We start from the raw sequence: 19,205 nt of genomic DNA, 5'->3' as shown, positions 1-19,205 counted from the left end.
AATCGTATTTTCCTTAAAAACACTTCTTTTATTCAGATTAAAACTCTAAAAAGTCAACTAAACTCAATTTATCAATGCTAATTAAATTAGGAATGAAAAGAACCTTCTAGAAGAATCTAGAAGACTAAAATCAATTCTAATTGCATTAGGAATGATAAATCAATATTAGGCCCTCCTCTAAATCATTGGGCCGCAAATAAAAATCAAACCGGGCCCATTTTAGTAATTTGACTATAACTTTCTCATTATTCATCGGAATTGGGCTTATAATATATCGTTGGAAAGCTCTTTTCAAACCCCATCCAACTACGCTATTATTGGACCCTTGCCATGGACCAAACCAAACTAGATTGGCTGCTTTCTTAAAATAAGTTTTCAAAATAGAGAGAAAGAAAAGAATTAAAACTAAACCGCAACACTAGACTTTCCACACTTTCACCTCATTCGATTATGATTCGACGTGAAAGGTACTCATCACCGGGTTTGTTTTTGGGGAGACACAAATGGGTGTCTACACTCACCAAGAGTAATGTCAGTACTGATGTTTGCATTCATGTGTGCTTGTTTTCCAAACGACAAAGCCTCTGACAATGCAAATGATGGCCTCCCAAAGACTGATATGACAGGAAACTCTTGTTGCAGATACTGTAGACATTCTTCTGGCACTCTTCGGAGGAAGAAGCTTCCATTGCTGAGTCACTAGCCCTTGATTTACATTTATCAATTTGATAAGCAACTCCCACATTCTCATGGTTATTTTCTTTAATCACAGGATTAGTGCACTTTGGACTCAACTTATCAACCATTTTATCTTCTTCTGAAACCACACTAGTCTCATCATTGATTTTGGCATCAAACAACACAGATTCTCGCTTAATATGAACACTAGGTTCAATTCCAACATTATCTTGATATATTGGACCACAAATTCTTAAAATCGACTCATCATACATTTGATCATTAACATCGACAGACCCATACTTTGTTTCTTCAGCAGCAGGAACACAAGTAATAGCATTCGAATTACTAAACAATAACACCATCCTTAATTCCAGCATCATACAGCAGAATATCAGACTGAACCTCAACATCAGAAACAGGTCCATGTTCAATATTCTCAGGCTGATTCAAAGACAACCCACAATCAAAACCCTGAAAATCTTTTCTGTTCTCATTTACAGAATCACCCCCACTACTCAAAACATCAACATATAACCCTGATTTAACAGCAGCAGCGTGCTCGTTAGGTTGTCATATTTATATAAATGGGTTGAATGCATAATCTATAAATTAAAAAAAAAAAAAAAAAAAAAAAATTACGAAAATATGACAACATAATTTGTTTATCTCATTAGTATATAACTACCCAATCGGATGATTTGCAGCTCTAAACAGAGAAAAAGTATTGATTATAGCAAAATGAGTAGAAGAGTTCTATCAAATGATAAAAGCATTCAAAATCTGACCAGTTGCCAAAAGTGGAGTTCTCATATATTTAAAAAAGTCTTAACTAACAATAATTATTTTTCATCTCTTGAACAAAAATACAAGAACCGGTGCAAGTGGTTTGTTCAACATCTGAATGTGGCTGCAGACCCATTTATCTGCTGGTAACTCAGCTGCAAACGAGCGGACAATTTCATATTCTTCCCTGAATAGAAGAGAAAAAAAACAATAATATGAGATTACATGTATTTGTAAATGTATACTAATCTGTCGAAAGTAACTTTGAAGAGGCAAAATGGCTTCCATTGATGAATATATTAGCAATAACAGATGAAGTGTAATTGTATAGTAAAGAAACTAGGCATCGATACTGATGGTTAGGAAGCTTTAAAAAGCGAAAAGGAAAGGGACACGGCAACAACTATAGTAGTTACAAGTATTGAACAAACAATCAAGCGCAGAGTCTGTGTTGTTTTGATTCTTCATTGCTCAAGTACTTGGGTCAAATAATTAACATTATTGGAAATTGACATTTGGTAGTTATTTTTGGAACAAATAAGTACAAACCATTTCACAATATGGCTGAGGCTACATTCTATACTTGGGTCAACTAATCGATACTTGACATGGACGTTAATACTTCACGGTTTATTATGGAACAAAGCTTTGCGAATTGTTGTGTTATCTTCAACAGAAATATTTGAATGCAGATGCAGATCAAATGCTTTCAATTACACTGAATGAATACAAAACCGAGAAGGTAGACTCAAATCAAATGCTTTTATTAATAATAACGGTACAGGAAAATCCAATCGTGGGTGATTTGGATATGCAGCACATGGAAGGCAATAGATGAAGAGAGTAGATAATTATGGTCTATAGCTTCTCAAAAGCATATGAGCAAGGTAAGTGTTGGACAGATATAGACTTACTCTTGCAATGACAGAGAGGACGACCCTAGTCCGAAAGCTGAGACAAGTAAATGAGCCAGTGGGGTAGCATCTCAAATGGCAACCAAAATGAAACTAGCAATTTGCTGTACTAGTGACATTCCGTGATAAGATGGAGATTTCCAAGTGTAAAGTGAAAAGAGCTAAATCTAGAGGTGGCAAAAGGGCCATTTGGATTGAGTTTGGATTGGGTTGAATCTAACCAGATACTACATAAATACGTACTCCATATAAGATAAAATAAATACAAATTATTTTAATTTAGAATGGCAACGGGTTGACAAATAACAAAAAGGTTTCTGAAGAGGCACTTTGAAACAACATCATAAAAATATTAAGTGTTCGTAGTAGTTCAACAAAAACACTTAGAATTGCCATAGGTTGCTCCATTTTCCACCCTTTATCACTTAAAAAGTTAAAATTACTAATAGAAGCATTACCTTCCACCAGGGTGTCCAACATAAGCAACAACACTAATAATTCCTCCAGGAAGTAATAATTCCTTTGCTGCCTTGAGTGCTAGCAAGGTTGTGGCTGAATTTGTGATTAATCCCTTGTCACCTCCAGGAAGGTAGCCCAAATTGAATGCAACAAGCCTAAAGTAAAGTACAAAGCCATTCAAGCATTGTTTAGTAAGAGCTCCAATCTTCATTGGCAATTTTATTAAAAAAAAGAAATAAATAATAATAATTAAAAAAAGAAAAAAGAAAAAAGAAAAAATAAAAAAAAAAGTGAAAAAAGAAAAGAAAAGAAGATGATAATTTTAACAATATGCCAGCCAGGCCATTTCTAACATGCACAAAGTATTACATTAATTGATGTGGCTAGTAATACAAAAATATCACGTTAACATAAATGGTAATTAATTATTAATATAAGTACGAGATGGAGAGCTGAATATATAGTTTCAATATTTGAACATCGATTTTGACTAATACAAAACATAAATGCATACTGTCTGCAGAGACTACCTCACAGAGATATTCTTAGGAAGCACATCCACCATTCTACTGTGACAAGTTGAAAATAGCTTCACATATCTTCTCTGCATAAAGGATTGAGTGAATATCACAATGCTATAGCAGTTCTCGTGATAACTGAACAGCATTTAATAATGCATATGAAGCAGAAGCAAACATGAAAGGCACATACATAAACTAAACCAACACTTAATAAGCACTATATAAATTGGATTAATGACAAGCTTCATTTGCATTAATGACAAGCTTCTTTCTGGCTTTCTACTGGACATAATTAGAATCAAGGACTAGAACTTTGCTGTGTGTAAATCAGATGAACACAATCTATATCAAACCAATGACAAGGAAAAAAGTAGGTTTAGTTTCCTATCAAACAGCTGATACAAGTTCAAACTACAAATAAAATGAGTATAGAGAGAAAATTAAAAGAAATATAATGATTTTCTCTAATGACAGCTAGCACTACCCAAGATAAGAGTTTAAATTGTAGACAACTGCACTAATGAGGAGGTGCTTATAGTTTGCAATCAACAAGAAAAGAGCAAATGAAAGCAACCAAAGCAATGTAATCATACCTGGTTTGGATCAAGTGATTGGTCAAGTAAGGATGAAGTATTCTGTATAGCATCTTCCTGAATATCCATCCCATATACACACCCTTTAGCTTCATCATCTACCACCAACTTGGCCAATGCCAGGGTATCATTGCCATTACCACAAGTAGCATCAACAACAGAATCACCCTTTTGAACCACGAGTTTCCATATCCTATTTTAAGATGATATATTAGCACATGAAAAATATAAATGGTCATAGTTCAGCAAAAAAATGAAAGCACACACTCTCAATAAGAGGTCCCAAAGTTCACTAATGAAATTATAGCCTAAAATTGGTATTTGAAAGCTTACACGATATACATTTCAGAAGTGACGAAAAATATTATATATTTTTTAGGAAATTTTGATTTTTACCACCTTCAAAAACGACTTATTTGCTTTTACTACCCACATAAAATATATATATATATATATATATATATATATATATATATATATATATATATATATATTTTACCACCAACAAAATTTCCAAAAATTGGATTTCACCACCAACTAACGGATTCCGTCCATGAATCCGTTAGTAGGGCCCACCTTTTTGACGTTTCCTCTTCATCTCCCCCGATCTTCCATGTCAACCAGCCGGCAGCAGAATCAACTCACCTCAGTTGGTTGGAATTTTGAGTGGGGTAGGGACGATCGGAATTTGGTGTTGGCTAAGGAGGAGGTCGGAATTAGGTGGTGGTTAAGGTTTAGGAGAGTGCAAAATTTGGTGGTGGCTAGAGTTTTATGAGTGGTCAGAATCCGGTAGGAGGGGGCTTTATGGGTGTTTGTTGTGCGGTGCGGTGGCAGGTGCATTGTGGGTGCGGTGGCTAGTGCGTTGTGGGTACGGTGGCTGTGCGGTGTTTGTGTGCATTGTGTGGTGGTTGTGGCTGTGGCTGTGCGGTGGGCGGTTGCTGTTGTGTTGCGAGTTGGTGGTGGGGTTGGTAGCCGGTCCGGTGGTGGGGATGGTAGCCGGTCCAGTGGTGGGGCTGGTAGTCGATCCGGCGGTGGCTAGATATCGGTTGGTGGCTGGGTTTCTTTTTTTACCAATAATATGGTAACATGTGTATATGGTAGGCCCCACTAACGGATTTATAAACGGAATCCGTTAGTTGGAGGTGATTGGTGGTAAAAGTCAACTTTCATTTTTTAATGAGGTGGTAAAATAAAACCTTTTTTTATGTAGGTTGTAAAAGCAAATAAGTCGTTTTTTGGAGGTTGTAAAAATCAAAATTGTCTTTGGCATAGGTGTAGAAGCATGGGTAACAGAACTTAGGTCAAATACCTACAAATGAGCAACTTCAGTTGCCTTTTTCTGGCCAAACATATAGCCCTTCAAAACATCATCTAACTCTGCAAGGAATCATTGAATACCATTCAACATAAATAGCATATGACGCAAGATCAAGGGAAATATATGACATTGTGGGGACTAGGGAAGATCGAAAGAGTCAAGAAAATCAAGGAAGAAATAACAACATTAATCCAAAGTTCTCTACTAGCAATAACTTTAACTTGTGTCTATGACTAACGGTAGCTCATCATCTTGTAAAAGTGTTAACACACTTATAATGCTCATTTCCATTAAAATTTTTAAAAAATCAAATTGACATGTCTCATTACAGTTATCAAATTTGTTCTCTTAATAGTATATGGGGCCGTTTGGTTCACTAAACTAGAATAGCTTGGTATGGAACCTCATACCAATCCCATATTAGTATAGAATTCTCCTGGCAGATTGTATTTCAAGTGTTCAAAAAAGTAAGGACGTTAACATTTAAAGCTAACATTTTAGTGTTCCCAACAAGTGAAAATTCTATTGGGGATACAAGGAATCAATGGCGGAGCCACATTAGAACAAGGGGGGACAGTTGTCCCCCCATTTTCGAAAAAAAAGTTTTTTTTTTTTAAAAAAAAAAAATCAAGAAAATACAGTAAAAGGCTATAAATATCATATACTTACAGTAAATATCACAATATTGAATATGGTTTGGTGGTTGAGTCCTTAGTAAGGCTGTGCCTTGGTCTTAGGTTCGATTCCCTACTCTACTATTTTTCAGCTTTTTTGTTTTTTTTCCCCTACTTGTTTTTTGATTACTCTAATTTTCAATAGTCTTTTTAATTTTATTTTTCATTTCCTATTTCTTGTTTTAGGATTTTTAATTTTATTATGTGCTTAAACTCTATTTTTTTACATTTCTAATAAATAGATTACTATTAATTAATTGTTTGTAACTGTGTTTTAACTTTTATTAATACATACGAAATACATATGTAATAATATGATTGATTTGAGAAAGTTGAGTTTATTTTTTCGAATGTAACTCAAACCCAGACCCTTCATATCTACCATCAATTTGTTCTAACGATAATTATTTGACTTTATGATAAGGTAATTAATTCGTATATATCAATTATGTGATTACATAACGGGATTTACAAACATAAATTTATTCATTTTTGTTGGATAATTTTCTTAATATACAATAAAACTTTTTTATTCCTCTTTTGCCATATAGAAATAATTGGCATATGTGATTTCAAATAAATATTAAACAATTTAGGTGATCAATTTTTTTCTTGAGATTTTTGCCGAAACTTTAACCTCCAAAATTTGTCCCCCCGAATTATAAATCCTGGCTCCGCCACTGCAAGGAATGTTACCTAAAGGGTATCAATTCTTTATTTCTTTTTGTGAGACTAATCACGACATCTATTACTTGGCTTTGACATGTTCTCACAAATTTTTTCAAGATACTAAGCCATCAAGTTATATCCTCTACATTTTTCTTAGTTCCAATTGCTGATTAGCCATTGTAAGCCTCTTTTATTCAAACATATTACGAAGTACAAATCAACTTACACCGAGTTTAATTTAAAGTTGGCAAAGTTTTGAATATAATTTGCTTATAGCATCAGAACTCCACCCAAAACACATAAGCAAGGCCTCAAAAGAGAGCATGTTTGAAAATAAACAAAATCTTAGTAACGGTAGATACAACTTAAATTAGACGAATAGGCAAATAGACAGTTAGACAGCCCCTGAACCATTAGAATAGCCTAATGAAGTTTTAATGAAAATTTGACTTCTGCAACATGGAGCAAAAAGTTTATAAGTTTGGTGTTTACAATCCATTCACTCCTATGGATGTCATCTAGTTTAGTTGGTAAAGTCTTGGGGGCTGTATCTGAGATCAAATCTCATCTATACCATATATCATTGTGACTCATTAAAAATAAAATTATCAGTGTAATTATTAGTCTCAATCTCAAGAACACTCTAAAACAATACAACTAAAACCAATCATACTATTGCAAGAAATAAATACTCCATAGATAATAATTCCTCGATTTTTTTTTTTAAAATTGTCACATTGGAAATTTCGTACTTACCAATAAACATTTTGTATGATTAATATCTCTGATTATATGTTAATTGAAATAATAAAAAGTTCTGTAAGAAAAATGATACGAGTATTTAGAAGGTATAAATTGAGACGAATTAACAAATAACAAGATTTCAAGTGACTATTATATAATTAATGTATAAATCACAAAAGAGGGTCAAATGAGTATGTATAAATAGTGCAAAATTCCAGTGCAATTAAAAAAGAACGGATTAAGTATTTCACAAACACATAACAGACTATGATTACCCGAAACACCCAGTTCAAAAAATCAAAAGTACAACAATATAAGACGAAACAACAAACAAAACAAAATAAAAGTGCATTAATGTTGAACAAATAACTGATAAATCGAAAGGGAGGAAAGAAAGTAGAAGTTTTACCAGAAAGATTGGGGACAAAATCAGAGGAAACATTGGTTGAAGACGATGATGATAGTGTTCTACCTTGAAGTGAGAATGCCTGAGATTGTTTTCTTATCCACAAACACGGAAATGACAAGTTGAAGGGGTTTTGGCGAGCAAAAAAGAGCGGAGTAGGAAGAGGTAAAGGATGCAGCAGACTCCGGAATATTAACATCTTTCTCAATTCTCAATACTACTATTTGTCTGCCACAACAAAAGTGGAAATACAAGAAAATCGATTAGCGTTATATACACAAGTTAAGAGGTACAATATAAGAAATTAGATGAAAAAAAAAATAAAGTGATTTTATATTTTATGGGAAGTGAGAACGTTTAATATATAAATTTATGTGGAAGGAAGGAAGCGGTTATTATTGGGTAGTTATGATAGGATTTTTATTTTTTTATTTTTTTTTTGGTAATTTTGCAACTTGAGAAGGATAATTTAGGGATAGTTAAATTTATCATTCAAAAGGTTCTTTCACTTTATATATAGGATATGACTGATAGTCTGATACGAGTAGTTGGTGTATTAAGGGATATATTGGTAATTCCGCAATCAAATTAGGGGTAAATATGTACTCGTAATAAGTAATTGAAATCCTTGTCTTAATGAAATCCTAAATTATTACTCTGTATTAAAATAGTACAGATTACTACTCGTAATTTAGCAATGTGTGACAACATTACACGTTGATCGATGGAGTTAATGTTAATTTTACATCACTAATTTTACTTCTATTATTATCTAATGCCTCGAGGGAGCTCGTTAGCTTTTGTCATATGATAACTACTTAATCTATAAATTTATAAGTTGTTTCGGACATAAACTTAGCCTCATGTGTTTTTATTGATATATTAGTATTAGTAAATTAGGGTCTATTTCTATTTCAAAAAAAAAAAAAATTAGGGTTATTTTTGTTCATAAAGAGATCATGATGATGTGCTTAAGTGAAGGAGGAAGAAAGTCAAAATCACTGACATTAGGTATATTTGTTTTGATGGGTTTTTATTATTGATTTTCGCTTGGTTAAGGTGATAACCAATTTACGTTACTTAGTACCTACATTATTTATTGTTGTTGATTGTAAATTTGATTGTTTTTATAGAATTGTTTGATACGGTGCATAGGTAATTATTCACAAGGCAACATTAGTCAAAGTAAGTCAAGTGAATAGTACAAAAAATACTAACGGAGGACTTATAGATTATGAAGTTTTGTACTTTTAGTTAGTACAATACACTTTATTTAGTCTTAGCTTGATTGGTACTCATGAAGCCATTAATATGGTAACAAATACTCTTTTGTCGAGTACCAAATGCATTACGTACATATAGTCATAAACAAAAATAAGGAAAATTTTGACAAGGACTAATCTTTAAGCAATTTGGTGTACGAGTATCTCAAAGATTTTCAACAAAACTCAAGGTAACACTAAAATTTCATTAATTTGGCCGAGGACTACTACTGTTATACATGTTAATCATCTGAACTCGCGCAGAAATGCTCAACTAGAATATCTTGAAGCAGATTCTAGTTTCGAAGCTACAATTCACAAGACCAATATCATCATATCATTGTTTCACCAAACCTAGGTAGCACCATCAGTTTGATTTCTTCCAGTGAATGAAGCAATGGAAGCACGGGAAGAAGGAAATAACACGGTCTCAAAAAAGCTAATGCTAAATGCACGGAGCAATCTCCAGGCTATTCTGAAAAGTATTAAACACGGCTGAGATTGGGCTATTCAGAATGGAACGAATGCTGCACCTAACTGCCAACACCAAACCAGATGACAGATGTGGCTGCAATGCTAGATGGAAGTGATCAGCCTCCTACTCTTTGCAGAAATGCCTGGACCTTAATTGGTAGTCACACTCCAAATTCCACTGTTATAACTGTTAACTGTATCCGAAATATTTGCAAGCTTTAATTACTAAAGAAGCAAAGGTCTTGCAGGAAATCACTTTTGATTTCTTTTGCCCTCTGTCAAAAAAAAAGGTACAAATACTGTAGATACACAAGAAATTGCAGGACCAACAAAATGCAATAACCAAAAAAGTTCATCAGGTAACTAATAAACAGAAAACTTTCATTTAAGAGTCTAGCTCATCAAACTACATCACATAGCCGTCAACCAGATGTTACAGCAACATTTAACTACAAATGAGAAGAATTCACCAATATAGTTTCTCAATTTTGGATAAATTTGAATTGCTAATCAGAAAAGCAAGACTATAACGAGACAAAAAGGAGACAATTTAGAACAAAGTGTTCCACTAAAACAGTCAGAACCTAAGCAACTAGCAGTGCCTCGCCTCCTCCTATCTTTACAAAAACAATGTTGGTAGAAATCAGTCTCACAATTATTAAAACTAGACCATCAAGGGTATGTTGCCTTGGGGCACGATGATCATTTGTCTTTCCTTTAATGACAGCTGAATTTTGTTGGAGCAAACATCATTCTCTTGCTTTCTTAGATCTCTGACTGCTGCTAGGATTTTATCATCGTAGGCATCATTCTCTTCTTTTCTATCTTCTTCGATATCTGCCAAGTTTTCTTTGTCACAAGCCACATTCTCTGCCTCGCTGGCCTGATCTTTGCTCTGATAATGAGCCCTCATATGTCCACCCAAAGCTTGGCCTGAACGGAAATCTTTGTCACACATCAGACATTTGTGCTTCTTCCATCTCTTCTTCTTATCATTGTCATGGTTCCATCTCTTCTTCATTTTGTTATCCCCATCTTCGACACCATCTTTCTCACCAAGAGTAATGTCAGTACTGGTGTTTGCATTCATGTGTGCTTGGCTTTCCAAACAACAAAGCCTCTGACAGTGCAAACGATGGCCTCCCAAAGACTGATATGACAGGAAACTCTTGCTGCAGATACTGCAGATATGCTTCTGGCACTTTTCGGAGGAAGAATTTTCCATTGCTGATTCACTAGCTCTTGAATTACATTTATCAGGTGTTTGATCAGCAACTCCTACATCCTCATGCTTCTTTTCTTCAATCACAGGATCACTGCAATTTGGACTCAATTTATCAACCATTGTATCTGCTTCCAAAACCCCTCTAGTATCATCACTGATTTTGGCATCAAACAACACAGATTCCTGCTCATTATGAACACTAGGTCCACTTCCAACATGATCATGATTTGTTGGACCACAAATTCTTAAATTCGACTCATCATACATTCGATCACTAACATCGACAGACTCATACTTCGTTTCTTCAGCAGCAGGAACACATGTAATAGCATTCGAATTACTAAACAATGTTCCATCCACAAGAACCCCAATAGTCCCATCCTTAATTCCAGCATCATACAGCAGCATATCAGATTGAATCTCAACATCAGAAACAGGTCCATGTTCAATATTCTCAGGCTGATTCAAAGACAACCCACAATCAAAACCCTGAAATTCTTTTCTGTTCTCATTTACAGAATCACCCCCACTTCTCAAAACATCAACATATGACCCTAAATCAACAGCAGCAGCGCACTCGGCCACATGATCATCACCATTATCATCATTACTAACAGAGTTAATAGGCAATCTAGGTTCTATTTTTACTGAAGCATCATTATTATCAGAAACATGATCAACAGAATAAAACGCACCCTTAGAAAGCATCAACAAAGAAGCAGCAATATCTAATAATTCTTCATCATCAGTAACAGCAGAATTTGAGCCATACAAACTACACCAAGAAGTGCTATTAGAGCAATTAGTTTTATCTGTATACCTTCTTCCTGATCTTTTCTTTCGAGGCGTCTCCGGCTGCTTCATTAGTTCTTGCTCCAACAATCCCTCATTGACAGAACAATCCTCAAATTCAGCCTCAGATTTTCTCTTTGAATGACATCTCAAATGCCCAAACACAGCTCTAGCAGACTTAAACCCTTTTCCACATAATTTGCAGACGAATTTTCTGCCATTGTTGTACATTTCAGAAGATACCCACGAAGATTTTATGGAAAATTCTCGCAATTTACTACTCAAATGATGATTTTTTCCAATACCCAGTTGAATTTTGTGTATATTTTCTGAATTTTTTGATGAATTTAAGGGTAAAAGTTGATCTCTGACAAACCCTTCTTTTGCTCTGATTTTCTGTAAAGACTTCTTTTTGATATCTTTCTTCTTCATTTTTGAAGTTCTTGGAATCAAAAATAACTCAGAAAAATTAAACAAAGTGATTAATTTTTCAGAAAGATCAGAATGAAATTCTTGGCTCTAACGGGAGGAACAGAGGATACCCAGAAAAGGGTTTGAAAAATCAGAAAAGATTTGAGTTGGGTATTATTTCAGAGGAAGTAAATTCTTGGGTAGTAACAAAAATTGGAAGCAAATAAAATCTGGGTTTTGATTCATTTGATAATTTGAAGAGGAAAATCCCAAGAAAAAAGGAGAAGGGTTTCTAGTTCAGTGTAAGAAAAGAGTGAACGTTGGAAGTGAGTGTCAGAAGAGAGGGTGAAAAACTTAAGCTAAGTCGATCAAGTACTCGGCGTCTTTTTATGATACTATGTTGTTATAGGGTATTTCATATTTGGGAGGGAGACTTATGCATGAAAGTATATAGTGGATTACTGGTACTTTTATTGGGTCAAGGGTCCATAGTTTATGACTATTTCTTACTTTAGGCTCTCATTCAGTTCACCTTATTTTTGCTGAATTTTTTTGCTAAAATTGATACTCCGTATTATATTACTTTCTTTAAGTTTACGGATTTTTACATAATTGAAATTATTTTTATTGAACTGAAATTATTTTTGCTAAACTGAACTAATTTTTATTGAACTTAAATTAATTTTGCTGAATTGAAATTATTTTATTACTAAATATTTTTTTTTTATAAGGTGTAGTGAACAGGACCTTATTCGGACGATCAGACCCCTATTGAATGGTTTTATGGGCGAATTAGTTACTAAGGGTTGTTTACTTGTCCAAGACTTTAGGGTTAAACTAAACCGAACTGAACTGAACTGAACTAAAAGCTGGAAACTTATTTATGTTACTATGGGTTATTTACTGGTCTAAGATCAAACTAATATAAATTGGACTAGAGACCAATTTTTTTTCTTTTAAAAAAAAACATGAATGGAAGATTGAATTGATTATGCTATGATTATACCTGGTTGGTTTTGATTTGTTTTATATATTTATAATGACTTTAACGCTTTGTTTGGATAGCAAAGAAGGAAGGAAAAGAAGGGGAGGGAAAATGGAGGAAGGGAAGGGAAGGGAAAAGAAAGGGAGGGGAAGGTGAGCTCCATTTTCCCTCCAAATCTCTCCAATTTTGGAGAGATTATGGTTATTGTTGAGAGAGGGAAAATGGATCCCTCTCTCTCCTTCCCCTTCCTTCCCCAATCTTTTACCCAAATAAGAGATTTTGTCCCCCTCCATTTCTCTTCTCTTCTTTTCCTTCCATTTCTTCCTATCCAAACAAAGTGTAAATGATGAAAAATCTACCGTTATGGAAAAAAAATGAGATAATGCAAATAGCGCATAATACTTCGTACAGAATTTTTGAGATTATATTGAAGCTGAAAATGAATCATTCTAGAGATTTTAAAGTATAATTTAAAGCAAACTATCTATTAAGGGCTTGTTCTCTTCGGCTTAAGTTTATTTAGCTCAGCTCCAATATATTCAGTGCAATTCAGTTCAGTTCAGCTCAGTTCAGTAAATCAAAACAGGCCTTAAGTCCAAGACCTTTTTTACTCTGCAAAATATTTGCACTCAATTGGGAAAAGAAAAATCAAAGGCAAAATTGTCGCTTGGGTGCGCACAATAGCACAAACTTTAAGTGGAGCGAAATATAACACAAACTTAGGGTTTGAGTGTGGTAAATAGTATGAACTTTAAGTGAAGCAATTAACAACACAAGCTTTGGGGTTTGGGTACGGTAAATGACATCAACTATTTCCGGTGTCGTACATTCCACCGAATTTCAACCACTATTTAAAAATTAAAAATTTTAAAAAAAAAAAAAAAAAAAAAATCTCACGTTACTACTATAATCTTTGTAATTGAAATTTGTGTAGGCAAATTTTTTTTTCCATGTTATTATATAATATGTTAATTTATTTAACTTATGTAATTTATTAAGCATATGAGTTTATCATTTTTGTAACAAGGAAAAACTCAAAAAGTACAATCAATTTCATGCATTGCAACCAAATTTACCCCTAAATCAATCATAATTCAGCAAACAAAACCCAAAATTTACCCCTAAAGTAATCAATATTAATTACACAAAAAAAAAAACCAAATTTACTCCTAAAAATCAATAAGAAATTAATCAAACAAAATCCCTATTTACAATCAGTCAAAATTAATTACACCAAACCAAAATTTTTACCGTAATTCAATAATCAAAGTTTTTTTTTTTTTTTTTTTTTTGAAATCATCAAAGTTAATCATACAAAACCCTATTATTATAGTCTTTGTCATCATCTTTTATAAGAATTTTATAGTAGTATAATAATATAGTAGAACAAATAACCATGTATGTTTATTTCTTCAAATTATATATTTTTGGATTTGGAATCAATAAATAATGGAAATAACCATGTTTATTTCTTCAATTTTATTTATTTTTTTAAATAGTGTCCGAAATCCGATGGAATCCACGACACTGGAAATAGCTGATGTCATTTACTGCACCAAAATCCAAAGTTTGTGATGTTTATCGCTTTACTTAAAGTTCGTGCTACTTACCGCACCCAACCTCAAAGTTTGTGATTTTTTTGCTCCACTTAAAATTTGTGCTATTGAGCGTACCCAAACGATAGTTTGTGCTGTTCTAGCCAACTTTGCCAAAATTAAATTATTAGACTCAAAGAATTATTAGTTCTTATTGATTCACTAAAAAAGATCTAAACCTTAAAAATTCTTTTTACTCAAGACATATAGTTAGGAGGGATTAAGGGTCTGTTATCTTACGTTAAAATTAAGTTCAGTTCAGTTCAGCTCCTAATTTCCTTCTCTTATAAAATATTCAGTTCAGTTCAGTTCAGCTCCGTTCAGTTCAGTTCAGCTAAGTTCAGTCAATGAGAACAGGCTCTAAGTGTACCAAGAGTACATGTACTCTTCATTTTTTAATGACAAAATATTTCCACATGGAGATTTAAGAAAAACATGTAGTGTTTCAAAAAAAAAAAAAAAAAAAAAAAAAAAAAAAAAAGGAATAACATATAGTGAACATGCACTTAGGGTTTAAAAAAGTTGGAGTTTAAAAAAGTTGGAGTGTTAAAGTAATGTTGTCTAGTTGAATAACTTGAATTGATTAAGTACTCTAAAATATCACAATTTTGCCCCTTAAAATTAAATAATCCTAATTTTAAATTATTCTTAAATAATTTGAAGGAAACTTTGCGAATAACTACCATTTAAATGACCACTTTTGATAACAATTACCATTTAAAATTTCTTTTGAAAAAACTACTACAAAAACACAAAAAGTTTGAGTAGCACTACCACATTTATTATTTCCGGCAAGAATCTCCGTTGTTGGGGCATATTTTATAAAATTTCCATCAAAAATCCCAAATTAAATGATAATATTGCACTACATAAACCCTTAATTGGATTATACACTTCAATTGCCCCAAATCCCCCAATTTCGTAAAGCCCTTAATTTATTTTTTTTTACCATAAACCCTAATTTTAATATTTAATTGAGAAATTAAATAAACTGTAATGCAAAATAAAGATAATTGACCTATAATTGTGTTTTGCTATTGAAATCTCTTGTTTTCTATACCATAATTGATTGAAATTTTATAAACTAGGCTTTCTCAACCTGAAATTCTTCCAGGAAAATAAAACGTGGTAGTGCTACTCAAAGTTTTTGTGACTTTGTGGTAGTTTTTTATAAAGAAAATTTTAAATGGTAATTGTTCTCAAAAGTGGTCATTTAAAAGGTTTTTGTTGGCAAAATTTCCTAATTTGAACTTTAGGAGTCTTTTGCTTTCTTTGAGGCAGTTGTGTCAAGTTGTCAACCTTAGGGGTGTTCATCATTAGATACCTTTGTTGATGGTGGCATATTACACTTCAGAACCTTTGTTGATGGTGGCATATTACACTTCAGAAGCAATGGCCTTCATGCTACGTCACAACTGTTCAATTGAGAATTTGAGATCTACAATTAAGCAATATTTCTCCTTCGTCTATCATTATTTTTTTATTTTCATTATTTTTCTTGCGATCAACCGGTATAAGCTCATTGCATTGGTGAAACCATTGCACTCAAAACTCATCCAAGTCTTCAACCATAAAAACAAGTTTGAACATCTAATTATTTTTGAACTGAATACAAATTACAACAAAATCCATAAATTGGAGATACATATTTCTATCAAAAGGCTGCAGCATCAAAAATACAATTCAAGGTAAAATAAAGGGACGCAACCAAGTCTGCAAAGCTGGTTGTGTTCCTGGTTAATGAACATTTTTTGGGGTACGTCGAACAATATAAAAAAGAAAATTAAAAGTACAACAGCTTAGAAGAGCTCTAGATATGAATGAATGAAACTAAATTGAATCCTGATATGAACTCTCAAATCTGCACCCCAGCAAAGACCTCTTAACCGAAACCTAAGCCACAGCAGGCATGTCCTTCAGCCAGGGATCCAAAGGCTTACCAATCGAGTACACGATGAACCCAATCTGCCTTAGCTCATCAGCATTCACGATGTTCCTTCCATCAAACACAAAAGCTGGCTTCTGCATGTTGTCAAAAATCCTCTTGTAATCAAGTTTCTTGAATTCATCCCATTCTGTCAAAATGCAGACAGCATGAGCATCTTTTGTGGCCTCATAAGCATCCCAAACCACGCTGACTTGCTTCACAGTCGTCGGACTTGTGGGTTGGAGGTGAATGGGATGGTCCCAGTCAAACTTTTTCATGGTGAGATCACGCTGAATCTGATCCTCTGTTACTTGCGGGTCATAGATGCTCAACCTTGCCTTGTCTCCCAACAACCCCTTGCACACATCAATGGCAGGTGTCTCCCTAGTATCACCTGTATCCTTCTTGAATGCAAATCCAAGAACAGCAATCTTTTTGTTTGAAACAGTGTTGAACATGGAGGCAACAACCCTGTTTACAAAACGGGTCTTCTGGTAATCGTTGACCTTGATGACCTGTTTCCAGTACTCAGCTACCTCAGGGAGGCCGTTGCACTCACAAATGTATACCAAGTTCAGAATGTCTTTCTGGAAGCAAGACCCACCAAAACCGACACTAGCGTTCAAAAACTTGGAGCCAATCCTAGTGTCCTTACCAACAGCATATGCTACTTCGGTAACATCTGCACCGGTTGCCTCACAGAGTGCTGACATTGCATTAACAGATGAAATCCTCTGTGCTAAGAAGGCGTTGGCAGCAAGCTTTGAGAGCTCAGCAGACCAAAGATTAGTGGTCAAGATCTGGTCCTCAGGAACCCATTGAGCATACACTTCCTTTAATGACTGGACTGCCTTCAGGCCCTCTGGGGTTTCCCGACCACCAATGAGAACTCTGTCAGGGTTAAAAAGGTCCTGGATAGCAGTACCTTCAGCAAGGAACTCGGGATTTGAGAGGATCTGGTATTTGATCCCTTTGCTGTTGTGTGTCAGAATCTTTTCGATTGCCTCAGCAGTTTTCACAGGGACAGTTGATTTCTCAACAACGATTTTGTCAGATTTAGAAACATCAGCAATCATACGGGCAGCACTCTCCCAGTAGGTCAAATCAGCAGCTTTGCCTGCTCCAAGACCTGTGGTTTTGGTCGGGGTATTGACAGAGACAAAAACAATGTCGGCCTCAGCAACGTGCTTTTCAACATCAGTGCTGAAGAAAAGGTTCCTCCCACGGCATTCCTTAACTACATCTTCTAGACCTGGCTCATAGATCGGAAGCTGGTCACTGTTCCATGCAGTGATCCGAGACACAGAGATATCAACCACTACAACTTCGATCTTTGGGCACTTGAGTGCTATCACGGCCATAGTAGGGCCTCCCACATAACCAGCCCCAATACAGCAAATCTTCACCATTTTTACTATCTGCAATAAAACAGAACAAATTAATCATGCATGAAAATCACAGAATGTAAAGGACAATACAAAAAATACCCCATATGAAAAAAATACAGTCTTAAATTCCAGATTTACTTAGACTTTCTTTCATCAATAAAAATTACCAATGATCACTACATGTTTCACAATATAAACACGATGGATCCAATTTATTTATCAATTTTCACAGGTAGAGAGTAATGATCAACCAGATCTCTAAGCCATCTGACTCAAACGGTCATATACCAACATAATCAAACAAACCTCACCTAATACATTAATTAACAGACACTACTAATTAATAGCATATACTTTATTCCATGAAACACCAACAACATTCCATAATATTGTAAGCTACAAGTACCACCAGCATTAGGGGCATCATTGTGAGTGAATCAGAATAGATCAAATCCATCAATGTCGGTCAAGCCCGATCAATGCCAATGCTCAATTGAGCATTGAAATTTGAATTGTGATCCAATAAAAGCACCAGGGTGTAAGGAAACAAATCAATCAAATAAACACCTATAACTCTAAGATTTCCAACATTATGGATTTATAACATAACATTCAAGATCCAACATTTACTTCAATATAAACGGAACCCAAATTGCAAATCAACTAAGAGTACCTTATTTGTGATTCAAAACAGAATTTCATTCATTATATTATACAAAATCATATCATATGACAGATCTAAATAGAATGTCAGCATCCATAAATTTGCAATACTTTAATACATCCAATGCATGAATCAATACTAGATCCACAACACTAAATCAAACCAACAATAACAAGCAATAAAACGAAAACAGATCAAATCAAAGTCAAATTAAAACAAAATATTCCAAAATTAAGAAAACCCATGAAGCTTCAGATTAAAAATGTGCATTTAAAATGAAAAATAAGCAAGAAAACAAAAGCTATAGATCAAAGAAGAAGAGAAATTACCTGTAATAAGAGAGTATAGTTGACTAGAGAGAGATGCGGGAGAATAGGAAGAAAGGTAAGAAGGGCGGGGTGAAGAAGTGAGTATTTATATGCAAAATTGAGGAGAGGAATGAAATGCAAGAAAGAGAGAACAGATCTACCCACTGGTAGGAGAAGTGTGGGGACACCTTTACTTTGGTTTCAGCATTTTTGATTGAAACTGTAGCGGCAACCATTACGCGTCATTTTTCTATTGCACGTACATAAACTATCGGAATACTCCCTCCATATTTTATTACAGCACTACTTGCTTCATCTTCCCAAGTTTTAGGGTCTATTTTGATTAACTAAACTTAATTAAGCTGAAGTAAACTGAATATTTTATAATTTTATGCGAGAAGGAAATTATAAA

General features: G+C 34.1%; 3 protein-coding genes across 3 annotated transcripts; all 3 read right to left on the bottom strand.

The window, feature by feature from the left end:
• Positions 1-1,378: 1,378 nt before the first annotated feature.
• Positions 1,379-8,593, bottom strand: LOC110717317 (putative rRNA methylase YtqB). The gene is made up of 6 exons (XM_021895972.1): positions 7,766-8,593; positions 5,265-5,328; positions 3,952-4,144; positions 3,368-3,441; positions 2,837-2,992; positions 1,379-1,651 (listed from the first exon to the last, which is right to left on the bottom strand). Exons 1-6 carry the CDS (start codon positions 7,959-7,961, stop codon positions 1,528-1,530), a joined length of 807 nt encoding a protein of 268 aa, XP_021751664.1. The 5' UTR covers positions 7,962-8,593; the 3' UTR covers positions 1,379-1,527.
• A 1,267-nt stretch (positions 8,594-9,860) lies between these two features.
• LOC110717322 lies at positions 9,861-12,528 on the bottom strand. Its single transcript, XM_021895983.1, has one exon. The coding sequence runs from the start codon at positions 11,945-11,947 to the stop codon at positions 10,163-10,165; it is 1,785 nt and encodes a 594-aa protein (XP_021751675.1). The 5' UTR covers positions 11,948-12,528; the 3' UTR covers positions 9,861-10,162.
• A 3,541-nt stretch (positions 12,529-16,069) lies between these two features.
• LOC110717323 (UDP-glucose 6-dehydrogenase 1) lies at positions 16,070-18,968 on the bottom strand. The gene is made up of 2 exons (XM_021895984.1): positions 18,815-18,968; positions 16,070-17,851 (listed from the first exon to the last, which is right to left on the bottom strand). Exon 2 carries the CDS (start codon positions 17,840-17,842, stop codon positions 16,400-16,402), a length of 1,443 nt encoding a protein of 480 aa, XP_021751676.1. The 5' UTR covers positions 17,843-17,851; positions 18,815-18,968; the 3' UTR covers positions 16,070-16,399.
• Positions 18,969-19,205: the final 237 nt, after the last annotated feature.

This window comes from Chenopodium quinoa, unplaced genomic scaffold (assembly GCF_001683475.1).
Source record: "Chenopodium quinoa cultivar QQ74 unplaced genomic scaffold, ASM168347v1, whole genome shotgun sequence".
NCBI classification, from domain to species: Eukaryota; Viridiplantae; Streptophyta; class Magnoliopsida; order Caryophyllales; family Amaranthaceae; genus Chenopodium; species Chenopodium quinoa.
Note: the sequence above shows the minus strand (reverse complement) of the source record. Positions and strands in the feature narration are given on the sequence as shown.